The 19,559-nt window shown below is 41.4% G+C and overlaps 1 protein-coding gene across 1 annotated transcript; it reads left to right on the forward strand.

The window, feature by feature from the left end:
- The first annotated feature begins 1,399 nt into the window (after positions 1-1,399).
- LOC139567106 (zinc finger protein 271-like) lies at positions 1,400-18,991 on the forward strand. The gene is made up of 2 exons (XM_071388593.1): positions 1,400-2,321; positions 15,446-18,991. Exons 1-2 carry the CDS (start codon positions 1,946-1,948, stop codon positions 17,080-17,082), a joined length of 2,013 nt encoding a protein of 670 aa, XP_071244694.1. The 5' UTR covers positions 1,400-1,945; the 3' UTR covers positions 17,083-18,991.
- The last annotated feature ends 568 nt before the right edge of the window (positions 18,992-19,559 follow it).

Genomic DNA, 19,559 nt, shown 5'->3' on the forward strand with positions numbered 1-19,559 from the left:
TACAGTGTACAGTACCATTGCTACCTACTGGCCTTTCTTGATATTGCTAGTTGTAAGTACGAATACCTGCATACATACTGGACTGGTAAGGAGCACTGCTATAACTATTATTAGTAGTAGTATTATAATGATTTAAACATTTGAACAAGTTGGTTAAACCCTTCAGTTAACTACTGTACCTATCAATTATTCAGTTGTAGGAATTATGGTTCCTCAATATACATTTAACATATTACAACGTAGGCTATGTGTTACAGCACTACTTTTGGTGTCCCCCTCAGGAATTGCTCTTGAGAAAATGTAATGTAATTGTCCCCTCCAAGGTTGATAACAGATTTTCGCCCCTGGGCATGCCTCGTACCTCCGGTATCAAACATAACATCCCCATCGAAAAGTTGACAAAACAAAAAGGAGCAAGCAGGTTGATTTCCTCTGTCATTTTGAGCCCACGGCAAGAAAGCACCAGAGCCTACCGTGCTAACGGGTTCCCACTAGATAACACAACCACACAGTTCATATGAGGTGAAGCTTGAGCTAGATATCAACCTATGAGCTAGTGTGACCTTCCTGGTCTCTCAAGTCAGTGAGTCAACACAGGAAGGAGCAATGGATGGATAGTTCATTTATTTCCAAAGCTGCAATGATGGGACACACACAGTATGGATGAATGATCATTAGTGACGGGATATAAATAGCACTCCCGCAGCAATTCTACATAAATCTGCCCTATAATATACTAACAAAAAAATTATTGAAATGTCTATCAAAGTCATTGTGATCGTATTGTGGATTTAACAATTCCTAATAATTCCTAATTTACTATAATAAATGAATACATTGTTTCCATGTGTCTCATATTCACAACATCAGAATAAACTGTCATCCATTATTAGTATCAAAATATATCAAATTAACCTGAAAAATTACTCAATGTCCCCCTCTGGTGGTGAAGAAGTATAATACATCTAAACTAACAAACACGGGATAATAAACTGGCTGGTGTTCATGAGTTTATAAAACATATACTTTATACATTTGTCATAAATGACCTGCATTGATGAGACGCACAGTGTGGATAAATGATCAGCAGTCGACAGGGTAAAAATAGCACTCCTAAAGAAGATGCATTTTCCAGTTAGATACCAATTTGAAAGAGGGAACTTTTGCATAAAACCCACATGGAAAACTGAGATTCGGCAAAAATAATATAAAGAGGCTTATTTGACCCCAAACCAACAACAGTAGTTATTAAAACATAAATTGCTAATGTATGATGTAAAAGGTGGATTTTATGATGTAATGTCAACTTTATAAATTTCTATCCCGGGACTATTCGATTTTCAACTCACTCACAGCAATTCTCCATAAATCTGCTGTGGATTACCCAGAATCCCGAAATAAATTAATACATATGCGATAACACAAAAACATAACTGGTTGTGCTTATAGGTTAACCAGATCTTCAATACAACTAAGTCTTTAACCACACTGTGTTGTTACACTGGTGAGTAAAAACTCATGCTTCCTACACTAACTTTTTGTCTGAACATTATAATATATATTTTACGTCACACTAGCGTCATTGTCTTAAAGTCGCACATCTCCATCGCAGTCAGAGGTTCAGACTGAGCGTTACCCACTCCAGTCAGCAGATGGCGGTGTGCGATTTTAAGGCAATGCTGTTAGTGTGACGTATAATCTAGTGGACGGAACGCTTCTTTCGGCAGCAGTAACAGTTAGTCAGCCACCTCGGTAGCTTGCTAGACAAAATAGCCGAACCAATAAAGTTCTTTAGACGCTTTAGTGTATATTAGCCACTGTGTTTTGAACCTACTTCTGTCGTCTAGTTAGTTATCAGATTTAATTAAATATGTACCGTGTTGTTATTAGTCAGCTAGCGGGCTGGTTAAGTTAGCATTAGCCTAGCTAGCTAACATCTCCGACCATGAGTTCACTAAGTTATTCTCCTTCTGCTGAAGAAGAGGCGGTCTGCTGGACGGAGAAAGAAGCTCTCGTCAAAGAGCAGGAGGAAGAGAAGGATGTTACAATACAAAAACAAGTAGAGGGTGAGACTGTTACAGGGAAAGAAGAAGAGAAAGACGTTACAGTGAAAGAAGAGGCGTTAAGAGTGAAAGAGGAGGATGATGCAGTTTTTGAAGTGAAAGAGGAGGGGGAGATTACGGTCACATCGGAAGAGGAAGAAGAGGAGGAAACTGGATATCTGGGCCCGATTTCCCAAACGCAATTTAAGGCATCCAGTGGTTCTAAAGATGAACTTAGCCATAAGATGGTTTTGAGAAACCGGGCCGTGATTACCACTGGTAAGTACTGTCTTAAATACAGAGGTACAAACTCTGCAGTTGTTGAACTGATGTTTGGTGTTAAAGTGGAAATCTGCAATTGCTACATCCATATTTTGACTTTTAAATTATTTATTTATAGCCATTGATTCTTGAAGAATATAACACATGCCTCATGATCTTAGTTCAACTGTTGTACCCCATCAGAACCCAAATAAGCATTTTTTTACTCCAATGTTTAGAAACCATGTAAATCAACAGCCTCAACATGGTTAAAACTATAATGTTGATATCATGGATGGTCAGTCCTTGCATCCATAGATCTGTCTATGAATTTGAGAGTAGTTACATTTCTCCAGGCCCATCCATCATCTTATTACCAAAACAGTGGTGGAATTACTGCTTTGTTATTGTTTCATTGCAGATTGGTTGATTGATGTGTGGCTTTTTTAAAGGGACAACCTAGTATTTAAACAGCAACAAAATGGCTGCCAAGAGACTCGGTTTGGTAACCAGCTGAGGGATGGGGCTGGAGAAATGTAAACACTCTCAAATTCATAGAGAAAGCAATTGTAGCAACCGTAACCCAACACCTAGCGACCTCGTCAAGAAGTTCCGACATTCTTGGCATAACAGTTATAAGGTGTTGGCTTGACAGTCACTGGACCCAGGTTTGATGATGTCATAATGATAGTTTAACCAGGTTTCTAGGCTGTATAGTATATTCTAGAATTCATCCATGATGTCATAATGATAGTTTAACCAGGTTTCTAGGCTATATAGTATATTCTAGAATTCATCCATGATGTCATAATGATAGTTTAACCAGGTTTCTAGGCTATATAGTATATTCTAGAATTCATCCATGATGTCATAATGATAGTTTAACCAGGTTTCTAGGCTATATAGTATATTCTAGAATTCATCCGTGATGTCATAATGATAGTTTAACAAGGTTTCTAGGCTATATAGTATATTCTAGAATTGCCAGTGAAGATTTCCTGTGGAGGCAAATTATTAGAGCTGTTGATAAGTCATTGTATAATATTCAGCCAATTATTTTTCATGCCCTTACATTAAAGGCAAGACATACCTAGATTCAATTACATTCATGAACCCTTCTCAAAGTTGGTGCCTTGACGGATTTGTGTAAAATGGTTTATCATGAAACACTCATTTTTATTTATTTAAATGTAACCTTTATTTGACTTGGCAAGTCAGTTAAGAACAAATTCTTATTTACAATGACTGCCTACCCCGGACGACGCTGGGCCAATTGTGCGCCGCCCTATGGGACTCCCAATCACGGTCGGTTGTGATACAGCCTGGATTTGATCCAGTGTGTCTGTAGTGGCGCCTCAAGCACTGAGATGCAGTGTCCGCTGCGCCACTCGGGAGCCCCAAAATCATGTTCTAGTGCTGTCCCCAACTAAAATACATCTTGGTCAACCAAGAGTCATCTGTTCTTTCTACCAATCGCCCCATGTGTTTTTATAAAATGAAATATACGTACTGAACTTGTCTGATGCTTTAAGCATTCTGTTTGATCAAATAATTAAGACACACAAATGACTCGAGGTCATAACTAGAGGGAGCCGGTCGTCAGCATAACCTGACTAGAGGGAGCCGGTCGTCAGCATAACCTGACTAGAGGGAGCCGCTCGTCAACATAACCTGACCAGAGGGAGTCCCCCCTCTGCTGGACTTCGTAAATTCTGCCGTTCTGCTCTTGAAGTTTTCAGTAATAGACTAATAGTCTACAGATAGATAGACTAATAGACTAATAATAGACTACACCATCAGTCTGCAACCTTTTCCAGTTGGAGTGCCAATTTATCTGACCATTTCTGCGAATCTGTGTGCCAGTTATGATTTTCATATGCACATTTTACTGGAACAGTTTCATTTAATTTATAATAGTATCTCAAAATTATTGTCTGTGATTAATCTACATTCTATCTAAATCTAAATGAAAATTATAGAAATCTAAAAGTAACTTTCATTGCCATTGCCAACTATGTAAAAAGATAGCCTACATAAAGCCAACAAATAAAAACATAGCATTCTGCAGGTAGAAAATATCCTGATAAAAATAAATATCCTAGAAATCACATTGGCTGCACATGGCCTGTCTACAACAAACTTGAAACATTGTATCAACTATCAACTGGGTCAGTGAAACTCGGATAGCAAGCTTGCAACATTGTATAAAATATTCTAGGCCCACAGTTTCCTGCTCCAGTGAGTTCTGGACAGACACAGCTGTAGGCTATTTGTGCAAAGGATAAGAAGTAATAAGGTATTTTATGACATTTCCACTGGATCAGAGCATTACATTTTTCCCTTTTATGCCGAGTGGTTATCGAAAGGGCGAGAGCTGGAAATATTTTACAAAAATACTTTGAGGAACTATTGTCATTCGCAATTGATTTTGATTAGACTTTGTTTACTTGCTGTTTGGAGGCGAAGAAAAAATTACTTTGAGAAGCTCCACAACTCATTAGTGGTTCAGCGTTAAGACAATGAGAAATACTATCAGACATCCCCAAATGGGCACATTTATAGGCCTACATTTGTGTGCAGGCCAGATAGATTAATCCTACTTCTATATGGGTAATCAGGTGTGCATCCTTACTCAACATTGACAGGAGTGTTACAAACAAAAGACAATGAATAAATTGACAAAACTGACGCATCTTGTAGGGTCAGGTCTGGGTGGTCTGCAGGGGGCCGTTTCATTTCGTATCCGTTTGGTTCGGCTGGGGAATGATTTTATTTCCCCATAGTATGTTGTTCCGAAGTTGACTGACTGAAAGGGAGTGTAACTTTGATTATAATTACACTTCCCTGAAGAAGGGAAACGAGGTACAACACCTGTTTGTTCCCGCCCTTTCCTGGGTTGGTGAAGAGCGGCATTACATTTTAAGGAATAAATCCAAGCCTCACTCTCATCACCTGTGGACGGTGGTGCTTCCAGCGAGGCGTGGATTTAATAGTATGTTGTACCTCGTTTCCCTCCTTCAGGGAACAGTAGTTATAGTCATAACGTTACGCTTGTCAGATGATGAACTTCAACTTAAATAAGGGATCTTCCTGTCGGACAGTTTTTTGTATTCTGAAATGGACTTGAACTATGTATCATTTAGTGGCTCCTTATGTTACGCTGGGAAAACAGTTTTCGAGTTTGCTAAATCCGATGTTTTTTTACAGAGTCATCTTGTAATCCAAGATGGCGTAGCATTAAGACGTGTTTGTTGTAAATGGTATGTATTTTTCGTCTTTTTTTGTATATATTGCAATATATTTAAATCTTTTTCCATTTTTAAATTAAATATACCTTCCGGCAACCCGCCTCACCCATTATGATACGGATCTGCAATTTTATTTTTTTAGACCTTATAGTTAGAACCTCCATCAGCAGCTAGCCATCAGAAGCTAACCAGCTAATTAGCTACTAGCTATTTAGTCATTGTTAGCCACTGCTAGCGGCCTTTACCTTTTTAGCTCAGACACCAGCCGCTCTTAGCCTAGATAACACCTGCCAGTCTGCACAGCGCGATATCATACTGAGCATATCGGACTGTTTTTCTCCACTACATCACCGTATTCTTGCCGTAACTCTGGACCATTACACCGGATGATCGCAGCTAGCTAGCTGCCACCGAGTGCCCAGCCCCGAAGGCCTGGCTCAAGGCTAGCTATCTCCCGGCCTGCTCAGTGGACCCTATGATCACTCGGCTACACAGCTGATGCCTCCCAGACTCTTCACTAAGACGACTAGAAGCCTCTACATCACCGGATTCCTGCCGTAAATTCTGGACCTTTGCACCGGATTGGCTACAGTGGCTAACACCCTTGTCCCGAAGCTAGCACCAGTTAGCCTCGAGCCAGGTGCATCTCCCGGCTAGAAAACAAAATTACTCCAGCTACAATACCTATTTTGCCAATTGGCCTGGACCCTTTGTCGACCCGGAGCACCGCCGATCCATCACAACTGGTCTGCCGACGCAATTCCGTCCAATGTGCCCTCAACCGGCGTTTGCCAGACGTCGGTGACGCCCTTGTCCCGAAGCTAACACCAGTTAGCCTCGAGCCAGGCGCATCTCCCGGCTAGCGTAGTAATGACTACCTAACGGCTTCCCTGGTTCATACACTGCTCAAAAAAATAAAGGGAACACTTAAACAACACAATGTAACTCCAAGTCAATCACACTTCTGTGAAATCAAACTGTCCACTTAGGAAGCAACACTGATTGACAATAAATTTCACATGCTGTTGTGCAAATGGAATAGACAAAAGGTGGAAATTATAGGCAATTAGCAAGACACCCCCAATAAAGGAGTGGTTCTGCAGGTGGTGACCACAGACCACTTCTCAGTTCCTATGCTTCCTGGCTGATGTTTTGATCACTTTTGAATGCTGGCGGTGCTTTCACTCTAGTGGTAGCATGAAAACGGAGTCTACAACCCACACAAGTGGCTCAGGTAGTGCAGCTCATCCAGGATGGCACATCAATGCGAGCTGTGGCAATAGTGTCCAGAGCATGGAGGCGCTACCAGGAGACAGGCCAGTACATCAGGAGACGTGGAGGAGGCCGTAGGAGGGCAACAACCCAGCAGCAGGACCGCTACCTCCGCCTTTGTGCAAGGAGGAGCACTGCCAGAGCCCTGCAAAATGACCTCCAGCAGGCCACTAATGTGCATGTGTCTGCTCAAACGGTCAGAAACAGACTCCATGAGGGTGGTATGAGGGCCCGACGTCCACAGGTGGGGGTTGTGCTTACAGCCCAACACCGTGCAGGACGTTTGGCATTTGCCAGAGAACACCAAGATTGGCAAATTCGCCACTGGCGCCCTGTGCTCTTCACAGATGAAAGCAGGTTCACACTGAGCACATGAGCACATGTGACAGACGTGACAGAGTCTGGAGACGCCGTGGAGAACGTTCTGCTGCCTGCAACATCCTCCAGCATGACCAGTTTGGCGGTGGGTCAGTCATGGTGTGGGGTGGCATTTCTTTGTGGGGCCGCACAGCCCTCCATGTGCTCGCCAGAGGTAGCCTGACTGCCATTAGGTACCGAGATGAGATCCTCAGAGCCCTTGTGAGACCATATTCTGACACATTCACATTTGTGGCCTGCTGGAGGTCATTTTGCAGGGCTCTGGCAGTGCTCCTCCTTGCACAAAGGCGGAGGTAGCGGTCCTGCTGCTGGGTTGTTGCCCTCCTACGGCTTCCTCCGCGTCTCCTGATGTATTGGCCCGTCTCCTGGTAGCGCCTCCATGCTCTTGACACTACGCTGACAGACACAGCAAACCTTCTTGCCACAGCTCGCATTGATGTGCCATCCTGGATGAGCTGCACTACCTGAGCCACTTGTGTGGGTTGTAGACTCCGTCTCATGCTACCACTAGAGTGAAAGCACCGCCAGCATTCAAAAGTGACCAAAACATCAGCCAGGAAGCATAGGAACTGAGAAGTGGTCTGTGGTCACCACCTGCAGAACCACTCCTTTATTGGGGGTGTCTTGCTAATTGCCTATAATTTCCACCTTTTGTCTATTCTATTTGCACAACAGCATGTGAAATTGATTGTCAATCAGTGTTGCTTCCTAAGTGGACAGTTTGATTTCACAGAAGTGTGATTGACTTGGAGTTACATTGTGTTGTTTAAGTGTTCCCTTTATTTTTTTGAGCAGTGTATATTGCTGTTCACTGGACCCTATGATCACTTGGCTACATAGCTGATGCCTGCTGGACTGTTCATTAATCACGGTACTCCATTTTGTTTATTTTGTTTCTGTTGGCCCCAGCCTCGAACTCATGCCCTGTGTGTAGTTAACTGACCCTCTCTGCCCATTCATCGCCATTTTACCTGCTGTTGTTGTCTTAGCTGATTTAACTGTTGTCTTACCCATTGTTGTCTTAGCTAGCTCTCCCAATCAACACCTGTGATTGCTTTATGCCTCGTTTTATGTCTCTCTAATGTCAATATGCCTTGTATACTGTTGTTTAGGGTAGTTATCATTGTTTTGTTTTACTGCGTAGCCCCTAGTCCCACTCCACATGCCTCAGAGAACTCTTTTGTCCCACCTCCCACACATGCGGTGACCTCACCTAGCATAACTGTTGCCTCCTGAGATGCAACCTCTTATTGTCACTCAATGCCTAGGTTTACCTCTACTGTACCCACACTCTACCATACCCCTGTCTGTACATTATGCCTTGAATCTATCCTACCACGCCCAGAAATCTGCTCCTTTTATTCTCTGTTCCCAACGCACTAGACGACCAGTACTGATAGCCTTTAGCCGTACCCTCATCCTACTCCTCTGTTCCTCGGGTGATGTAGAGGTTAAGGCTGTGTGTCCCCAGGCGCTCTCATTTGTTGACCTCTGTAACCATAAAAGCCTTCGTTTCATGCATGTTAACATCAGAAGCCTCCTCCCTAAGTTTGTTTTACTCACTGTTTTAGCACACTCCGCCAACCTTGATGACCTTGCCGTGTCTGAATCCTGGCTTTGGAAGGCCACCAAAAATTCTGAAATTTCCATCCCCATCTACAACATTTTCCGTCAAGATAGAACTGCCAAAGGGGGAGGAGTTGCAATCGACTGCAGAGATGGCTTTCAAAGTGCAGAGTTCTGTCATACTTTCCTGGTCTAAGCCCAAACAGTTCGAGCTTCTAATTTTAAAAATGAATCTCTCCAGAAATAAGTCTCGCACTGTTGCCGCCTGTTACAGACTCCCGCCTGTTACAGACTCCCAGCTGCTCCCAGCTGTGCCCTGGACACCATATGTGAATTGATTGCCCCCCCATCTATCTTCAGAGTTCGTTCTATTAGGTGACCTAAACTGGGATATGCTTAACCTCTCTAGGGGGTGTGGGACGCTACCTTCCCACATGGCCAACATCCAGTGAAATTGCAGAGCGCCAAATTCAAAAACAAAAATACTCATTATATAAATTCATGAAGCATACAAGTGTTATCCATCGGTTTAAAGATTAACTTCTTGTTAATCCAACCACGGTGTCAGATTTCAAAAAGGCTTTATGGCGAAAGCATACCATGCGATTATCTGAGAATAGCGCCCAGCAAACAAATCATTACAAACAGTTTCCAGCCAAGTAGAGGAGTTACACAAGTCAGAAATAGCAATAAAATTAATCACTTACCTTTGATGATCTTCATATCGTTGCACTCACAAGACTCCCATTTACTCAATAAATGTTAGTTTTGTTCGATAAAGTCTCTCTTTATATCCAAAAACCTCCGTTTTGTTCAGTAATCCACAGGCTCAACAGCAAACACAACAGCCAGACGAAAAAATCCGAAAAGTATCAGTAAAGTTCGTAGAAACATGTCAAACAATGTTTATAATCAATCCTCAGGTTGTTTTTAGCCTAAATAATAGATAACATTTCAACCGGACAATAACGTCGTCAATATAAAAGGTAAACAAGAAAGGCGCTCTCTCGGTCTCGCACATGAAAAATCTCTGGGACACTGAATGGTCCACTCATTCAGTGGTCTTACACTCTCATTTTTCAGAATACAAGCCTGAAACCATTTCTAAAGACTGACATCTAGTGGATGCCATAGGAAGTGCAATTTGAGTCCTAAGTCAATGGAATCTGTATAGGCAGTCAATGGAAAACTACAAAGATATAAAAATCCCACTTCCTGGATGGATTTATCTCAGGTTTTCGCCTGTCATATCAGTTCTGTTATACTCACATACATTATTTTAACAGTTTTGGAAACTTGAGTGGTTTCTATCCAAATCTACCAAGTTTACTTTGGGCACGCTTTTCATCCGGAGGTGAAAATAGTGCCCCCTACTCTAGTGAGGTTAACACCCCGGCCATCCTACAATCCAAGCTAGATGACCTCAATCTCACACAAATTATCAAGGAACTCACCAGGTACAATCCTAAATAAATCTGTAAACGTAGGCACCCTCATAGATATTATCCTGACTAACTTGCCCTCCAAATACACCTCTGCTGTTTTCAATCAGGATCTCAGCGATCACTGCCTCATTGCCTGCATCCGTTATGGGTCCGCGGTCAAACGACCACCCCTCATCATTGTCAAACGCTCCCTAAAACACTTCTGCAAGCAGGCCTTTCTAATCGACCTGGCCCGGTATCCTGGAAAGATATTGACCTCATCCCGTCAGTAGGGGATGCCTGGTTGTTCTTTAATTGTAATTTCCTCACCACCTTAAATAAGCATGCCCCTTTCAAAAAATGTAGAACTAAGAACAGATATAGCCCTTGGTTCACTCCAGACCTGACTGCCCTCGACCAGGACAAAAACATCCTGTGGCGTACTGCACTAACAGCTCCCCACCCCCCGCAGCTACTTCCCCAAGCCTCCCTAGCTTATCCTTCACCCAAATCCAGATAGCTGATGTTCTGAAAGAGTTGCAAAACCTGGACCTTTAGAAATCAGGTAGGCTAGACAATCTACACCCTCTCTTTCTAAAATTATCCTCCGCCATTGTGGCAACCCCTATTACTAGTCTGTTAAACCTCTCTTTCGTATCATCCGAGATTCCTAAAGATGGGAAAGCTTCCGCGGTCATCCCCCTCTTCAAAGGGGGTGACACTCTAGACCCAAACTGTTACAGACCTATATCCATCCTGACCTGCCTTTCAAAAGTGTTTGAAAGTCAAGTTAACAAACAGATCACTGACCATTTTGAATGCCGCCGTACCTTCTCCGCTGTGCAATCCAGTTTACGAGCTGGTCACGGGTGCACCTCAGTCATCCTCAAGGTACTAAACGATATCATAACCGCTATCGATAAAAGACAGTACTGTGCAGCCGTTTTCATCAACCTGGGCAAGGCTTTTGACTCTGTCAATCACCGTATTCTTATCGGTAGACTAAACAGCCTTCGTTTCTCAAATGACTGACTCGCCTGGTTCACCAACTACTTCTCAGACAGAGTTCAGTGTCTCAAATCGGAGGGCCTGTTGTCCGGACCTCTGGCAGTCTCTATGGAGGTACCACAGGGTTCAATTCTCGGACCGACTCTTTTCTCTGTATATACCAACAATGTTGCTCTTGCTGCGGGTGATTCCTTGATCCACCTCTACGCAGACGACACCATTCTGTATACATCTGGCCCTTCTTTGGACACTGTTAACAAACCTCCAAACGCGCTTCAATGCCATTCAACACTCCATCCGTGGCCTCCAACTGCTCTTAACTTCTTTGGGATAGGGGGATGCTGTTTTCACTTTGGAATTTTTTTCCCCAAATTAAACTGCCTCGTACTCAATTCTTGCTCGTACAATATGCATATTACTATTACTATTGGATAGAAAACACTCTCACGTTTCTAAAACCATTTGAATTATATCTGTGAGTAAAACAGAACTCATTTTGCAGCAAACTTCCTGTCAGGAAGTGAAAAATCTGACATCGAGGCTCTGTTCCAGGGCCTTGCTATTCATTTGCTTCAAATCTATGGATATCCATGCCCTTCATACGCCTTCCAGTAGATGTCAACAGGCAGTGAGAGGTGAAATGGGGTGTATAGCTTGATCTGAGGTCAAAAGAGAGCTCTTGGAATGACATGACCCCAATTTCCTTTGTTCAGCAAGGCGCGGGAAGGAACTCTGGATTGCCTTCTGAAAAGCTTTCGTTATAGATGGCTAATATCTCCGGCCTTGATTTTATTTGATAAATGTGATAATATCATCGTAAAGTATGTTTTTTCAATATAGTTTCATCAGATTATTGAAAGTTTATCGGGAGTTTTGGCGTGTTCCGTTCTCTGCGTTTGGTGGAGATGGACAGCTTCGCGCCACTTGGCTAGCTTTGGTTGCTAATTCGACAGGAAAAAAGGACATTCTAAAACCAAACAACGATTGTTCTGGACAAAGGACCCCTTGTACAAGATTCTGATGGAAGCTCAGCAAAAGTAGGAACCATTTATGATGTTATTTTGTATTTCTGTCAAATGTTTAGTATTATTTTCCGCCCTGATTTTGGGCGCTGTCTCGCTATAACATAAGCTGTATGTCGTACTAAAGTTATTTTTAGAATTCTAACACGGCAATTGCATTAAGAACTAGTGTATCTTTCATTTGCTATCCAACATGTATTTTTTAGTAAAGTTTATGATGAGTCATTTGGTCAGATTAGGTGAGTGTCAGAAATATATCCGGAGATTCTGGAAAAAAGTTGCTACGTTTTCACAATGTATAACCACGGATTTCAGCTCTAAATATGCACATTTTCGAACAAACCATATATGTATTGTGTAATATGATGTTATAGGACTGTCATCTGATGAAGATTGTGAAGGTTAGTGAATACATTTATATCTTTTGCTGTTTTTTTTCGCTACCGTTGCGTTGAATGAATGCGGTTGTGTGGCTGGCTATTGTAGTAAGCTAATATAATGCTATATTGTGTTTTCGCTGTAAAACACTTAAAAAATCTGAAATATTGGCTGGATTCACAAGATGTTTGTCTTTCATTTGCTGTACACCATGTATTTTTCATAAATGTTTTATGATGAGTATTTAGGTATTTCACGTTGGTCTCTGTAATTGTTCTAGCTGCTTCGGTGCTATTTGTGATTGTAGCTGCAATGTAAAACTATGATTTATACCTGAAATATGCACATTTTTCGAACAAAACATAGATTTATTGTATAACATGTTATAAGACTGTCATCTGATGAAGTTGTTTCTTGGTTAGTGACTAATTCTATCTCTATTTGGTCGGGTTTTGTGCAAGCTACCTGTGCTGTGAAAGAAATGCCTGTGCTTTTTTTGTATTTGGTGGTGAGCTAACATAAATATACGTGGTGTTTTTGCTGTAAAACATTTTAAAAATCGGACATGTTGGCTGGATTCACGAGATGTTTATCTTTCATTTGCTCTATTGGACTTGTTAATGTGTGAAAGTTAAATATTTCTACAAAATATTTTTTGAATTTCGCGCGCTGCCTTTTCAGTGGAATGTGGGCTAGCGGAACCCCAGTCCTAGACAGGTTAAACGCTAGCAAAACTAAATGTATGCTCTTCAACCGATTGCTGCCCGCACCCATCCCCCCCCCCCCCCCCCCCCCCCCCGTCCAGCATCACTACTCTGGACGGTTCTAACTTAGAATATGTGGACAACTATAAATACCTAGGTGTCTGGCTAGACTGTAAACTCTCCTTCCAGACTAATATTAAGCATTTCCAATCCAAGGTTTCCTATTTCGCATCAAAGCTACCTTCACTCACGCTGCCAAACATACCCTCGTAAAACTGACTATCCTACCGATCCTTGACTTTGGCGATGTCATTTTCACAATAGCCTCCAACACTCTACTCAGACTGCATCCAGTTTGCTATCACAGTGCCATCTGTTTTGTTACCTAAGCCCAATATACCACCCACCACTAGGACCTATGTGCTCTCGTCAGCTGGCCCTCGCTACGTGTTTGTCGCCAAACCAACTGGCTCCAGGTCATCTATAAGTCTTTGCTCTTCACTCAGCTCACTGGTCACCATAGCAACACCCACCCATAGCACGTGCTCCAGGAGGTATATCTCACTGGTTATCCCCAACCCCAAAGTCAACACCTAATTTGGCCGCCTTTCCTTCCAGTTCTCTGCTGCCAATGACTGGAACGAATTGCATAAATCGCTGAAGTTGGAGACTTATATCTCCCTCACTAACTTTAAGCATCAGCTATCTGAGCAGCTTACCGATCGCTGCAGCTGTACACAGCCCATCTGTAAATAGCCCATCCAACTACCTACCTCATCCCAATGTTTTTATTTACTTTTTTTGCTCTTTTGCACACCAGTATTTCTACTTGCACATCCTCATCTGCACATCTATCACTCCCGTGTTAATTTGCTAAATTGATTTGCTAAACTTCGCTACTATGGCCTATTTATTGCCTTAGCTTTGTACTCCATTTGCACACACTGTATATAGATTCTTCTATTGTGTTATTGACTGTACTTTTGTTTATCTCACGTGTAACTCTGTGTTGTTTTTGTCGCACTGCTTTGCTTTATCTTGGCCAGGTTGCAGTTGAGCTTGTTCTCAACTGGCCTACCTGGTTAAATAAAGGTGAAATATATATATATTTTTTTTAATCTTAGCTTTATTGACAACACTCAAATGGATACTGTCATTAACGTGGTTCTTTCAATAATTACACATAATTCTTAATACTGTAGCTGTTTAGTTACAGCCACATGTTCAACTATCATCAGAAGATCCAGGAAATCATTTTGTGAATGACAGTCAAATGACAAACATCACGACATGCAACAACAACCAAAGTGCTTCTTCATTCATTACTCTGGTAAAGACAGTTATGCCGTGCTCCACGTTGGATACAACATCCCTAACAAATTGATGTTTATAATGTTATTGTCTGCTTGATTTATAGTTGGGTCTCGTTAGTCTGTTTGGACACAGAGATACTTAGCTCATAATGTGTAGAGAACTGTTCCTTAATGGATAGGCTGTTGTACAACACACACAGCTATTTTCCTATATTTGTTCTTAGGTGAAGTTTATGGGCCAATTTGGCAAACAGTGTACAAACCCTCATTGTCAGGCTGATGAAAAAGCCAAAGAGCATTTTACTGGTTCAAGTGTTTTTTAAGTACAAAGCGGTTGATTTGCGATGATGACACAAATATTATATTAAGCAGGACATTCAAACGATCCTTACAATTATAATCCAAAGTAGTGTGAAATGTACTCATAAGCAACCTGGAAATGGTGGTTACTCCCCTGAGTTTTCCCCCATTCACATTCAGAATACATTGTGAAAAACTAAAATCTTTGCTCACCATTTTTGCTCCAGGCAGATATACTACATACAATTTTAGCAAACACAGAAAGGGGCCTATATTGGAGACCAAAAGTCGTCCGGCACACTGCTTCAACAACATGAATAACTTATTTCTAGTCTACAATCTTAGATGTTACTACTAATGTGAAAACAAGACAAAATATGACTTCTTGCTCATTTTAAGACAAATGTCAAATCATTACAGACGTCAATTGTTGTACAACATCATGGCTATGCTGTTGGCATCACCTTTTACAGTGGATTTCTGCTGTTGTGGGCCTTTAATCACCTGTATGACTTTGTCATTCACACAGGAGAGAGACGTGACTGTCCTGAATCCTCTGGGGAGCCTCAACAACCTCATGATGCTAAAAAGGCAGAGAAGAGTCTCTCCAGATCAGAACACCTCAATAAACACCTGCAGAGATCCACAGGGAAGAAATCTCACTGCTGCTCTGACTGTGGGAAGAGATTCACCTCATCAGGCATTAAAATTCATCAGAGAACACACTCAGGAGAGAAACCTTATAGCTGTGGTCAATGTGGGAAGAGATTTACTAGATCTGGCTCTCTGACTCAACACCAGAGAACCCACACAGGAGAGAAACCTTACAGCTGTGATCAATGTGGGAAGAGTTTTAGTGCATCTAGAGATCTGACAGTGCACCAGAGAACACACACAGGAGAGAAACCTTATAGCTGTGTTCAATGTGGGAAGAGTTTTGGTGCATCTAGCACTCTGACTCTACATCAGAGAATACACACAGGAGAGAAACCTTATAGCTGTGTTCAATGTGGGACGAGTTTTGGTCGATCTTGCCATTTGACTCAACATCTGAGAATACACACAGGAGAGAAACCTTATAGCTGTGGTCAATGTGGGAAGAGTTTTGCTGCATATAGCACTCTGACTCTACACCAGAGAACACACACAGGAGAGAAACCTTATAGCTGTGGTCAATGTGGGAAGAGTTTTGCTGCATATAACACTCTGACTCTACACCAGCGAATACACACAGGAGAGAAACCTTTTAGCTGTGGTCAATGTGGGAAGAGTTGTACCTCATCTGGCTCTTTGACTCTACACCAGAGAACACACACAGGAGAGAAACCTTATAGCTGTGGTCATTGTGGGAAGAGTTTTTCTGCATCTTCAGCACTGACTATACACCAGAGAACCCACACAGGAGAGAAACCTTACAGCTGTGATCAATGTGGGAAGAGATTTACTACATCTGGCTCTCTGACTCGACACCAGATAACACACACAGGAGAGAAATCTTACAGCTGTGATCAATGTGGGAAGTATTTTACAACATCTTACCATCTGACTCGACACCAGAGAGAACACACAGGAGAGAAACCTTACAGCTGTGATCAATGTGGGAAGAGATTTACTAGATCTGGCTCTCTGACTCAACACCAGAGAACCCACACAGGAGAGAAACCTTACAGCTGTGATCAATGTGGGAAGTGTTTTACTATATCTAGCCTTCTGACTCGACACCAGAGAACACACACAGGAGAGAAATCTTATAGCTGTGGGCAATGTGGGAAGAGTTTTGCTGCATCTAGCTATCTGACTCAACACCAGCGAATACACACAAGAGAGAAACCTTATAGCTGTGGTCAATGTGGGAAGAGTTTTGCTGCATCTAGCTATCTGACTCAACACCAGCGAATACACACAAGAGAGAAACCTTATAGCTGTGGTCATTGTGGGAAGAGTTTTGCTGCATCTAGAGCACTGACTCTACACCAGATAACACACACAGGAGGGAAATCTTACAGCTGTGATCAATGTGAGAAGTGTTTTACTACATCTAGCCACCTGTCTCGACACAAGAGAACACACACAGGAGAGAAATCTCATAGCTGTGATCTGTGTGACAAGAGATACTCTGATAAAAGATCTCTGATCAAACATCAGAAAATACATGGAGTTTCATGATATCAATGAAATAATGTCACAATGTAGAATGTTTTAACATTGTAGAAGGAGTATTTTAATGATGTCACAATGTAGAATGTTTTAACATTGTAGTATGAGTATTTTAATGATGTCACAATGTAGAAACCTAAAGTTTTGTCCCCTGTTCTATTGATTTCAGCATGATATGGATATTAGCCTCAGGGGAAAAATCCAGGCTCTGAATTAAGAGAGTACTATTTATGTGATTTAACAAAAAGTGACTAACAGAAAAAGAGCTGTGTTACACTTACCGTGTTGGTGACCCACTTGAATCAAAATGCAACACTTCAAAATGTAGCTAACTGTTTTCTACAAGTTGTCCTCAAACCAGGGATGTACACATTATTCCCAGATTCCGTGTGGTTTTTGAGCTGTTAGTTTTAACAGGACGTGCAACCTCATCTCCCTCCTCTCGGCAGAATTGATTTCAACATGATATCGATGAGTGATGACAAATAAGTGTTGTGTTCCTTTGTTTAGTGACCCCTAAATTTAAATGCAGCACTCCAAAATGTAGCTGACTGTCTTCTGCAGGTTGTCTAACCAGTGAGGTTTAATATATCTCCCATTTCCATGTGTTTTTTGTTTTGTGTTACCTCCAAGAGCAGGTTCAACCAGATTTCCTCCCAAATCGATATGCGTTGCCATGGATCTTAATTTATTTTGACTACACATTTTTCCATATTGTAGATGAGTTTTGTTTGCGCTCGTTCCAAGGGGACGAGAGTTCTAGAAGCTAGTGAGTTTTAGGATTCTATAGAAAGAAAAAGGAGAAGAAATTATTTCAAAATACGTGTTTTTTCTTGTTTTTAAATGTTGACAGCCAGTAGACACCATGTTTATTTTGTATTGGTGAAGCATTGTAGTTGATTATAATGTGAAATGGAAGTTTTTTTCTGTTGGTGGTGAGCAAACTTGTCCAGCAAAAATATAGGATTTATTTGTTGTCTTAAGGGGGAAGGTGTTACAGGCTTTGGTTTTTCCATTTGTTTGAGGTTGGACTTTGGCACGTATAGCTCGTTAGCATGTAGGATGCACTGATTGGTGTCACCTCGTTAGTCAGTATGTGTTACACCTGTGCTGGCTTGTCCATCTCTTTAGTGGGAAGGTGTTTCACCTGAGCTGGTCCAGGTTCTATTTAAGAGTGTCTGGCCCAGTGCTCCAGTTGTCTTGATAGATGTGGAGAGTCAACACCTTTAGTTGCTCCACCTTTTTGGTTTACTTCCTGTCTTTAAGTTTGGTGTGGGTTTTTCTTTTGTTTTCCTCTTCTTAGGCAGATTTAGTGGGTCTCATGGTGGGTGTCTTTTAGGTCCCAGTTGTTGTTACTAGTCAATTTTCAGTCGACACCCTCAGTGTCTTTCAGAACCCCTCCTAAAAAACAAGCTTATATTTTTGGGTTGGATATTGCATCCAATTAATATTTTAATCAATGGCATTTCCTAAGAATGCTCATCAGTCTTTCAGTTATTATTGTTATCGTTTTTTCCTGTGAATCCGTTGTGTTGTATCCGTGTGTTATGGGATTTTTGTGTTTAATGACTAAAATATGTATACATTTAACTTAGAATTATAACTAAACAGAATACTACTATATTACTGTAAGAATTAATCTTATAATCATAATGTTGAATGTTATGTGTTCCTTGTTAGAAAGAATGGGTTTATCTTCAGACAGGCTAGAATGATGTCTCTACCCAGGGAGGGGAAAGACCTTGGGTTGTTTGTAGATAGTTTAACAGGTGGCAGACAGTAATGAGAACTCTAACTATACTGTCATTGTATCCGAGAGGAGGATGGACATTAAAACCTATGACATCTTTATTATATAACCTGATGTAAAATGTATTATGATCAGTACTCGAGAATAAACGCTATTGATTGATTTTAAGACTGGTTTCTGTCCATTTAATGCTGATAATTATCTTACAAATTCTTATGTATGGGCAGAGTGTTTTAATTGAATTGGTTGATAAACATAGGAATTAAAATTCCTTTAACACCGTGTCTGAAATGTGCTGTATAAATAAAGCTTGATTTGAACATATTGTAAGACAAATGAACCCAATGACTGACAATCAACAGACTAGCAAAACCAATGAACAAATATGTGCAAAAGCAAAACATATCTTAGTATGAAAAACAGTATATCTTCCACTATGTTAAAATATCTTCCACTATGTTAAAACGTACATGGTATGTACGTTTAGTATCATTTTTCAACCAACCCAGTTCATTTGTTGAAACTGAAATGTTTTGAAATCAACAATAAGTCAAAGGATTCAACTACTGGATCAAACAGATCAATCCCACATTTCCAGCCTGCTGAAGGCATGGTGGAGTGGTAAACACCACCCCCGGCTCTACCAGGGGCTTGAGGTGGTCTCCCACAGCTCTGCTTATGTCATGTTCTGTGGTCTTGCTGTTCCATTTCTTGACTGCCCCTGCAACACAGAAAG

This window comes from Salvelinus alpinus, unplaced genomic scaffold, assembly GCF_045679555.1.
Source record: "Salvelinus alpinus unplaced genomic scaffold, SLU_Salpinus.1 scaffold_44, whole genome shotgun sequence".
NCBI classification, from domain to species: Eukaryota; Metazoa; Chordata; class Actinopteri; order Salmoniformes; family Salmonidae; genus Salvelinus; species Salvelinus alpinus.